Source organism: Phycodurus eques, chromosome 9 (genome assembly GCF_024500275.1).
Source record: "Phycodurus eques isolate BA_2022a chromosome 9, UOR_Pequ_1.1, whole genome shotgun sequence".
Taxonomy (NCBI): Eukaryota; Metazoa; Chordata; class Actinopteri; order Syngnathiformes; family Syngnathidae; genus Phycodurus; species Phycodurus eques.
Window position 1 is genome coordinate 11385198 of NC_084533.1, and position 11041 is coordinate 11396238.

Genomic DNA, 11041 nt, shown 5'->3' on the forward strand with positions numbered 1-11041 from the left:
AAACAAAGGGACATTTCAGCTTGAACGTCAGCTCAGTTGGTATGGTGTTCTTTTTCTGAAATGCTGTGGTACTTTCGCGCCAGATGTAACGAGACACACACCTTCCAAAAAGCTCAACTTTCATCTCGTCAGTCCATATAACATTCTCCCAAAACATTCTCCCTTCAGATGTTTTTTTTTTTTTTTTTCAAAAATAAGATGAGCCTTTATGTTCTTTTTGGTCAGCTGTGGTTTTCCCCTTGGAACTCTGCCATGGATGCCATCTCTTCCTTATTGTTGTGTCAAGAACACTGACCTTAACTGAGGCCTGCAGTTCTTTAGAAGTTGTCATGAGTTCCTTTGTGGCCTCCTGGATGAGTCTCAGTACTGTTCTCATGGGGTAATCTTTGTAGGCCGGCCACTCCTGGGAAGGTTCACCATTGTTCCATGTGAGGATAATGGCTCTCCCTATGGTTTACTGGAATCCTAAACCTTTAGAAATGGCTTTTGTAACCCTTTCCAGACTGATAGATGTCAATTACTTTATTTCTTGACTGTTCTGGAATTTATTTGGATTGTGTAATTTTGTTGCAGCTTTTCTAGATCTTGTGTCTGACTTGAGTTTGTCGGGACAGATTCTGCTCACGTGATTTCTTGATTGAACAGGTCTGGATGTAATCAGGCTTGGGTGTGATCAGTGAAAATGAACCAAAAATTGTGATTAGCCACAATGAAGTCATGATTTAACAAGGGGATAACAAGGGCCAGGTAACATTATTTTTTTTCCTGAATAAATGTGTAACAGTATTTTAAGTTCACTTAGGTTATTCATTCATCCATACCGCTTATACTCACTAGGGTCGCGAGCATGCCGGAGCCTATCCCAGCTGACTCCAGGCGAAAGGCGGGGTGCACCCTGAACTGGTTGCCAGCCAATTGCAGGGCACATATAAACAAACAACCACTCGCACTCACGTTCACACTTACGGGCAATTTTGAGTATCCAATTAACCTACCATGCATGTTTTTGGGATGTGGGAGGAAACCGGAGTACCCGGAGAAAACCCACACAGGCAAGGGGAGAACATACAAACTCCCCACAGGCGATTTGTCCACTATGCCGCTCACTTGGGTTATATTTGTCGGATATATACATTTGTTTGATGATGTTTTAAAAAAGAGGAACTGCAAATATATACGAATTTGAGAAGGGGGCCAATACTTCTTCACGGCACTGTGCATGTGAACGGCAACCCTATGAGATTTAACTGAGTGTAAAACGGCTGGCACATCCAATATGGCGGCCACGTTGACGTATGGTTGTCTTTGCTTCGGGACACCCACACACAGGACTCAAGTAAAGTACTTATCATATTTCAGTACTGTCGAGCTACTGGTACACAAACCAGCTAAATAGAGATCCCAATGCTTTGTGCACATATTTAGTTCACATAGCAAACGGTATTGAAATATAAGGACATGTCTGCATTAAAGCAGGAAATTCGAAAAAGATCAACTTTGGAACAACTTAGTTTTATTGTTGTTTTTAAGTGACGGCACTTTCGTCATTTCTTTAAGTCAATCCTGACAACCCGGAAGTTGTTTCCCATCGGAACGTGTCCTGGTCGAATTGTATCGTGTTTTAAGGAAATGCTACTGTGTGTTTAACTAAAATATCATTTTGAAATGAACGTTTTAATGTCACGCAGTGGCGACTCCTCGTGGCTGTTGTGACAATCACGCGACAACGTAGCTCTCCTCGTTTGGCAGGTGAAGCCCCTCTGCTCGCTCGCAGCCATTGTGTAGCCAAGCGGTTAACGCATTAGCTGCGAACGCTAGTTTCTTTATGCGGGCGGAAAACGCACAAGGCGCAGGTATACTGATTTGTTTTCAATATTTATCTTGTCGTCCGGTTATCTTTCCAAGTCAAATGTAATAACTGTTGTGCATTTCTGGAAGCTAATACGTTAGCAAGCTGTCATAATATAGGCCCGCGCTGTCCTATTGTTTATAACAGGACGTGAAAACTGCTGTATCACATTTTTCAGCAAGCAGAAAAACAAAAAGTGCGAACAATAAGCTATCTGATACACTTAAAGACGTTAAGTTAGTCTTGTAACGTCATTGTAGGTGCTACTACATGGCTCAAGAAAAACTAGCAAACGTCACTTCTTGTAATCATATTGTGACATGTAGGATTGCTTGCAGTGTTTTCACACTCTTTAGGCTATGTAAACCTGGAAATTTAGTGCAGTTTTCACGTTAAATCTGTTCGATCAAAACTATTGCTTGACGTGACACGTTTGTTGAAAGCACTAACTCAAGATCAATGTCCTCAAATATTTTGATTCAATGAAGTACTAACATCATTGCATAAAAGAATGATCAAAGATTGTCAAAAGACTTAATTTCATTTCCACAGAGTAATATTCTTCATGCAACAGTTGTTGCTGACATATGATGTCAAATTGACTTTTTAATTTCAAATAGTTGGGTCTCTGCATTGTCTGCCCGCCCATCAAATGTTAAATAAAACACTCAAGTAAATCTTTAGCTGTCAGCCTATTTCTGAAAATAATGTCTGTGATAAACCCATTCTAAAGTTCTGTGCCACAGTTATGAATCACAGGGGCTAATTAACATAATAATCACCCCCTAAGCAGTTTCTCAACCAATGTCATAACCAGTGAGTTGACACCAAAGCCTAAAGGCAAGCTGAGCTGCAGTGTTAGCACAGATTAGGTTCTAATAATAATGTAGGTTGTCGAACATTTTGTGTTTGGCAATGTTATGTGCCACATCGCTATATTAATTGACATGTATTTCGATGGCTTGGTGATGAAATGCCACTTCTAATAAATTACACTTTCTTAATTGCTTAATGAAGTGAAGCCACAAAAAAAAAAAAAAAGCTTTGATGTCTTGTGTGCTTGCTTGTTTTCCACACTTTGGGCTGAAGCAGACCAAAGGCTTTAAACACATTTAAAAACATTTTTTTTACACATTGTACACATTTTTGGTGTATTGGTGTGCGACGTCAGCGAGCTTGCGTGTGTCTGGGTGAGAGCTATGGCCAGCTCCTGCTTGAGGATGTTAATTGTGTTGGCGTTGTACTGTTCTCCCGGGTTTTAATAACTGGCTGAAGTGTATTGACTGTGGCTCATTTTCCTACATGTGAAGGAATTACAGTGTTATACTATAAAAATCCATTAAAAAAATATCTTTTAAAAACAAAATATAGCAGGGGAACATTAGTACAATGTACAGTACTTGCTTGCACACTAAGGGCCATATTCTCCTGATCGCGCATAAGACTTTTTTTTTACACATCTGAATGTGTACTTTTCATCTACGTGTATTCTCCTGTCCATGCTTCTGACACACCCACAGTGCGTAAACTGGGAATTAATGCAGAAACACCGAAGAGAAGTGATTCATTAACAGCTGAGGCTGGCTTCAAATCATGGAAACATGCATGGTTATCAAGCCTTGTGAATGTAATTAAAAGCCATGAAAATGATAAAGCACTTTACATGTAAACTTTATTCATTTCTTCATTTTAACTGCATCCAAAATTCAACTGCGATGTGATCTTTGACTATCCTTGGGCACTTGACTGACGACAGCGTTTTCAAATCTTAGATTTTTTTATCTGCTTCAGAATCCACACATGAATATATATATATATATATATATATATATATATATATATATATAAAATCAGACATTTAACAATTATCGTCATACTGGGTGTGGTGTGCTCCGATATAATCATATCACATATAAAGACTCTGTTCCACGACCGATCTTGAATGTAGTCCACCAAGACCGAAATCTCTCGTGATCAAACGTGAACTGACAAAAACGGAAGATAATGAAGCATAGCAATGCCAAGTCGAAGAGAAAACAAGGAGGAAATGATGGTGGCCTTGAGACTATTTTTTAATGTTATTGTATTTTGTTATTTTTCTTTTTTTTGTTGCAATTTTTCAAACTTAAAAAAAGACTGCAAAAACTTGGCGAAGACGTTAAATAAGCACTCTCGGGCTTCCTTACAGCTTCATGGTCCTCCAGCTCTGAGGTCCACAGGACTGTGTATCGGGTGGGTGATCCATGTTATTTTACTGGTATGCTTTTATTTTGAAGCCCTGATTTTACAGACTAACCGCTGTGCCAATTTTTCCCGAGTGTTGCCGAAAGGACCGGAGGAGGGAGTCTTGTACAATGGTGATGTTGTCAATATAGGCTTGCTTTCGAAAATACTTCTTGCAGTTTGATGAACCGATTTATACAAAATGCGACATCGGGTAGGACTTTTGTTTTTATTTTCGGTCACTTCCGTGTTCCTTAGTGAGGTCGCTTCTTGACTGACTACATTCCATATCACGTCACAGGTCACTGATTCATGATTCAGGAGTAGTCAGCTTATCTCACATACATGGAAGATTTTTGGTTGTAAATATTGCACATTTTTAATATTTAAGATTGATGGCCCGACCCGTTTCGGACTGTATTATTCGGGGAAAAAAACACTCTTAACACACCTCAGACCACAGGATAATCTTTTAGGATAATCCTTTAAAGCAAAATATTCTGGCGTTTGTCATCCTTGGTTGGGAAGGGAAAAATCGGGACAAAAACAGCCGATCGTCTTTGTGTGTACGGGGGCTAATGGAAATGTTTTTGAGTCAACCACCCAGATTGCGTATCTGGCATGAAGGTGCATAAATGACACACTTGAGTCAATGGTACAAACTGCACAGACAGAAAAGTGTGCAACTGGACGCCTTTTCCCTCTTGCGCACATGGGAGAATATGTACCTTTTACCTTGGAGCGGTTTAAATTGTGTAAAAATAAATAAATGCGTCTCCTCTAATCCACAACTATGCTTGTTGTCCTTTGCCCCTGCAGACATGCCGACTCTGAAGCTGATCTCTGTGACTGACACGCAGTATTCAGCCGCCTTGCTTCAGTCAATGAACGAGCAGCGGAATAGTGGATTATTTTGCGATGTCACCATTATTGTGCAAGACAAGAAGTTCCGCGCTCACAAGACCATGCTGTCGGCGTCAAGTACATATTTCCACCAGCTCTTTGTCGTCGCTGGGCAAGTCATTGAACTCAACTTCATCCGAGCGGAGATCTTTGAGCACATCCTCAATTACATTTACAGCTCCAAGATCATACGTATTCGCTCGGACTTGCTGGAGGAGTTCATGAGCGCCGGGCAGTCGCTCGGGGTGAAGTTTATCGCAAACCTGGCGACCCCACTATCTCAAGTCAAAGGTTTGCCTGGTTTGTCCAAGGATGAAGATCCCCAAAACCAAACATCAGAGATGAATATGCCAATCATCTCTGAGTCCTACTCCATATCTGCGGAGGAGTTTAAGCAGTCGAGCAACATGACTGATAAGGACAGGGACTCGGATGATGACGTCATGTTCGTCTCTGAGACTGATGCCAGATCGCGAGCTGCCAGTCAGAAAGCTTCAGATGAGGTCATTTATGTAGACACAGTGGACTCAGATAAGGTTGAAAAGGCGCAAAGCGAAGAATCCGCAAATTCAGAATTGAAAGATGCACCCGCAGGAACGCAAGATCTAAAGCTTCCCGACAGAAGCCCTCTGCCCAGTCCGGACAGCAGCTCCAATAATGTCAATTCCCCAGCCAGAGTGTCTTCCAGAAGCACTCCCACCACACCGGCGAGGACCACTAGCTTCACCCCCGAGCTGCCCAGTGCCTCTCAATCATCTGGAAACAGCAACATAATGGAAAACACAGACATATTGGGAGTCCACAAAAAGCAAATATCCACTTCACCCCAGCAAGGAGATTTCAAAATTAGGCTGTTGGACATCTCGGAAAGCCCCTCCAGTCAAAGAAATCAAGTCAAACCCACGATGGCAACAAAAAAGACGGTCACACTCAATGCAGCCACAGAAATTGATTCAATTTCCCCAGATTGTAAAGTTTATGCCAACATTGGGGAGGACACTTACGACATTGTACCAGTGAAGGAGGATCCGGGAGAGGGCGGCTCCAAAACCAACAAAGGGAAGCGATCCATACCGGAAATTCCTGAGAATCTGAAGACCTCTCCAAACAAGAAAAAGTCTAAATCAGACTCTGAGGACCACTACGAGCTGATCATGGATGGCAAGACTTTCTACGTGTGCACCGTGTGTAAGCGTCCTTATGTGTGTCGGACCAGCCTCCGCCGCCACTTCAACACACACTCATGGGAAAGGAAGTACCCGTGCCACTACTGTGACAAAGTCTTCGCCCTGGCTGAGTACAGGACTAAACATGAAATCCAGCACACGGGGGAGAGGCGCTACCAGTGCCTGATGTGCCACGGCACCTTCCTTAACTACCAGCTGCTCTCTAACCACTGCAAGCAAGTCCATAATGTGGACCCCAGCGGGAAGAAGGCAAAAGACAGGGAAGACAACATTTACCGCCTGCTGCCCTGCAAGTCGATGCAGATGAAGCCATACTCGTGGAGCCCGGAGGGGTCTGCGGTGCCGTTCTTCGGCGGGGACGGTGGCATGCACCACATGGCCCCTGGCCAGGAGGGTGTCCACCCACCCGCTCAGAGCCATGTATTGAACTGGGACGACATTTTCGAGCCAGACGAGCAAATGTTGATGGGCCGACCCGTGGCGCCAATTAATGTTAGTCCCCCTGAGGGCAAGTCGGACTTCAATTTTAACATTCCAGAGACATACTGAACCACGACGGACCGCGCAATCACTCGTGCCTTTTTGGAGGCCCCCCCCTTGGACTTCCACTCCTCCTCTGTGGATCTTTGTTTTTTCTACAGTAGTCTGGATGAGTGAATGTTCACACACATGACTGCACCCCTTTTCATTTTAATCTGTGTCCACAACAACCCTGATCACCTGAATTTCTAACTAGACTGGCCATTTCACAGTTAATAACCAGACGTGAACTTACTTAGGTTCTCCTGACACTGTTGATCTTTGTTGCCCGAGTATTGACTTTTAGGCCTTGTTTCCTAGAACAGTGTTTCTCAACTCGTAGTAAGCAAAGGCACATACTTTACATTAGAAAAATGCCTAAGCACACCACCGAACAAAAATGTCAGTAAAACTATATACTGAGAAAAATAACCTAATCTCACTTTACTCAAAAGTATACGTAGTGTGAAATCTGGCCCTGTTTAGTTGAACACAAAGCTAATATTCTGTTGTATAAATGGGCAACAGGTGGCTAGATGTTATTTCTACCTTCTGCTACAGTGGGGCAAAATATTTAGTCAGCCACCAATTGTGCAATTTCTCCCACTTAAAAAGATGAGAGTCCTGTAATTTTCATCTTAGGTACACCTCACCTATGAGAGACAAAATGAGAAAAATCACATTGATTTTAAATAATTTATTAGCAAATGATGATGGAAAATAAGTATTTGGTCAATAACAAAAGTTCATCTCAATACTTTGTTATATACCCTTTGTTGGCAATGGTCAAGGTCAAACATGTTCTGTAAGTCTTCACAAGGTTTTCACACACTGTTGCTGGTATTTTCGCCCATTCCTCCATGCAGTGATGTTTTGGGGCTGTCAGTGGGCAACTTTCAACTCCCTCCAAAGAGTTTCTATGGTGTTGAGATCTGGAGACTGGCTCGGCCACTCCAGGACCTGGAAATGCTTCTTACGAAGCCACTCCTTTGTTGCCAGGTGGTGTGTTTGGGATCATTGTCATGCTGAAAGACCAAGCCACGTTTCATCTTCAATGCCCTTGCTGATGGAAGGAGGTTTTCACTCAAAATCTCTGCCGGTCATTCAGGAGGTCCCCCCCGTGTGGTTCTGGGATTTTTGCTCAACGTTCTTGTGATCATTTTGACCCCACGGGGTGAGATCTTGCGTGGAGCCCAACATCGAGGGAGATTATCAGTTGTCTTGTACAGTGGGTACGGAAAGTATTCAGACCCCCTTAAAGCTTTCACTCTTTATTATATTGCAGCCATTTGCTAAAATCATTTAAGTAATTTTTTTTCGTCATTAATGTAAACACAGCACCCCATATTGACAGAATTTTTTTCAGGCCACTCTGCCATAAAGCCCGACTGGTGGAGGGCTGTCGTGATGGTTGACTTTCTAGAATGTTCTTCCATCTCACGACGGCATCTCTGGAGCTCAGCCACAGTGATCATCTTCTATTTAAGGATTATGGAGGCCACTGTGCTCTTATGAACCTTAGGTGCAGCAGATTTTTTTTGTAACCTTGGCCAGATCTGTGCCTTGCCACAATTCTGTCTCAGAGCTCTTCAGGCAGTTCCTTTGACCTCATAATTCTCATTTGCTCTGACATGCACTGTGAATTGTAAGGTCATATATCGACAGGTGTGTAGCTTTCCTCATCAATTCCAATCAGTATAATCAAACACAGCTGGACTCCAATGAAGGTGTAGAACCATCTTAAGGATGATCAGAAGAAATGGACAGCACCAGAGTTAAATAGGAGTATCACAGCAAAGGGTCTGAATACTTATGGCTGTGTTATTTTTAGTTTTTCTTTTTTTAATAAATCAATGTCAACAATTGTTTTTTTCTGTCAATATGGAGTAATGTGTGTACATTAATGAGGGAAAAAAATAAAATTCTTTTAGCAAATGGCTGCAATATAACAGAGTGAAAAATTTAAGGGGGTCTGGATACTTTCCATAGCCACTGTATATCTTCCATTTTCTAATAATTGCTCCCACATTTGATTTTTTTTTCACACCAAGCTGCTTACCCATTGCAAATTTGGTCTTCCCAGCCTGGTGCAGGTCTACAATTTTGTTTCTGGTGTCCTTTGACAGCTCTTTGGTCTTGGCCATAGTGGAGTTTGGAGTGGGACTGTTTGAGGTTGTGGACAGGTGTCTTTTATACTGATAACGAGTTCAAACAGGTGCCATTAACACCGGTAACGAGTGGAGGACAGACGAGTATCTTTAAGAAGTTACAGGTCTGTAAGAGCCAGAAATCTTGCTTGTTTGTAGGTGACCAAATACTTATTTTCCACCATAATTTGCTAATACATTCTTTTAAAATCAGACTGTGAATTTTTGTCCTCATTTTGTCTCTCATAGGTGAGGTATACCTATGATGAAAATTACAGGCTCCTCTCATCTTTTTAAGTGGGAGAACTTGCACAATTGGTGGCTGACTAAATAGTTTTTTGCCCCACTGTATCTAGTGGACGGCGGCACGGTGGACGACTGGTTAGCACATCTGCCTCACAGTTCTGAGGACCGGGGTTCAAATCCCGGCCCCGCCTGTGTGGAGTTTGCATGTTCTCCCCGTGCCTGCATGGGTTTTCTCCGGGTACTCCGGTTTCCTCCCACATCCCAAAAACATGCATGGTAGGTTAATTGGAGACTCTAAATTGCCCATAGGTGTGAAAGTGAGCGTGAATGGTTGTTTGTTTATATGTGCCCTGCGATTGGCTGGCGACCAGTTCAGATAGCTGGGATAGGCTCCAGCCCGCACGTGACCCTAGTGAGAATAAGCGGTTCAGAACATGGATGGATGGATGTATCTAGTGGAAGAGAATTATTCCGTCACTATACATCGCTGACATAGATGAACATAACACCATCCATCCATGCATTTTCTACACCACTTCTCCTCACTAGGGTCGCGGGCGTGCTGGGGCCTATCCCAGCTAACTGCGGGCAAGAGGGAGGGTACACCCTAAACTCGTCGCCAGCCAATCGCTGGGTACATATGAACAAACAACCATTCACACTCACATTCACAACTACAGGCAATTTAGAGTCTTCAATCAATCTACCGTGCGTGTTTTTGGGGTGAGGGAGGAAACTGGACTACCCGGCGAAAACCTAGGCAGGCACGGGGAGAACATGCAAACTCCACACAGGCGAGGCCAGATTTGAACCCGGACTGCAGAACTGTGAGGCAGATGTGCTAACCAGTCATCCACCGTGCTGCCACACACATATACACACACATATATATATATATATATATATATATATAAAGAGAGAGAGAGAGAGAGACACAGACACACACTTCTGAACAAAACACAATTGTAGTAAATAATTTTCTGGCCAATTAAGTGAAATTGGATCGTTTCCCACGCTTCCCAATACTGATCTTTCATGACACTGGTTCGATAAAACAGTACTAAATAAAGCATGTCAAACCATAGATGATGGGCTAGCTTGAGAAGAATTTTAACTACATCAGGATTTCTATGTGATTAAAAAACATTGTGGAAGTTTCAACAGACTAATATTACTACTCTGATCACTCCACATTCCCTGATTGACATTCTTTGCACAAAATAGTATTATCTGAAAGATGTATATTTTATTACAATTAGCAAGCCCACACAGGTATCACTTAAAGGTATTACTTGAAGGTAACAAATAGGTAATTAAAGTTGAATTTGGTGGTTTAACTCTTTATTATTCTTGTTTTTCAAGGCCAAAATGTGCGTGTTACATTTTACGTTTAGAACAGTCAACACTTAGATTATTGATGGAATGTTAGCACTTAGTATTTTATTATTGGGAGGTTCTTCTTTTGTTGCTCTTAGTTTGGACTCTTTCATTGATTTTTCACTGTGAGTGTCGTGGTGAGAAAACAGGTAGCGCTGGTAGGGACGTTCTATGTCTTGTCAATGACAATGAACAGATTAACATTGGTTGTATGAGAGATGTACAGTATAAGTTTGTGTGTAACATTCTTATTTGTAGCGCCACACTTGCTTTTCTTATATTAATTGTTGGTGCTGTATTAAAAATGTTCCTTTTTATGAATGGAAGTCTGATGACAATAAATTATTACTTTACTGTTTTAAGTCATTCTGTTCTGTGATACTGGTTAACCTCCCAGCTTTTCTCGTTTCTAAATCACTTTTTCCATTAGAAAGCATGTAATGCGAATTCAGTCATTTCAAGTCTGTCAAGATGTTGCCATACTGAAAGCTGAACTGTCCAAACCGTTTTTAAACATTCTTAACTCATAACTTGACACATAAACACTGTAACAAAGTAGATCTACTTATCTATTGAAGAGGCTTGTTAGA

General features: G+C 42.0%; 1 protein-coding gene across 3 annotated transcripts; it reads left to right on the plus strand.

The window, feature by feature from the left end:
* Nucleotides 1–1583: 1583 nt before the first annotated feature.
* zbtb33 (zinc finger and BTB domain containing 33) lies at nucleotides 1584–9205 on the plus strand. Of its 3 annotated transcripts, none has more exons than XM_061686555.1 (2): nucleotides 1584–1853; nucleotides 4892–9205. In XM_061686555.1, exons 1-2 carry the CDS (start codon nucleotides 1826–1828, stop codon nucleotides 6709–6711), a joined length of 1848 nt encoding a protein of 615 aa, XP_061542539.1. In that variant the 5' UTR covers nucleotides 1584–1825; the 3' UTR covers nucleotides 6712–9205. The 3 variants fall into 3 exon arrangements, with proteins under 3 accessions (XP_061542539.1, XP_061542540.1, XP_061542541.1); XM_061686556.1 differs by having other exon boundaries at nucleotides 1584–1749; XM_061686557.1 differs by lacking the exon at nucleotides 1584–1853 and adding an exon at nucleotides 3995–4081.
* Nucleotides 9206–11041: the final 1836 nt, after the last annotated feature.

Coding starts and splice junctions, on each gene's coding strand:
- zbtb33 (XM_061686555.1), top strand. CDS start 1,826: ATGCGGGCGGAAAACGCACAAGGCGCAG. Junction 1,854..4,891: donor GGAAAACGCACAAGGCGCAG/GTATACTGATTT, acceptor TTGCCCCTGCAG/ACATGCCGACTCTGAAGCTG.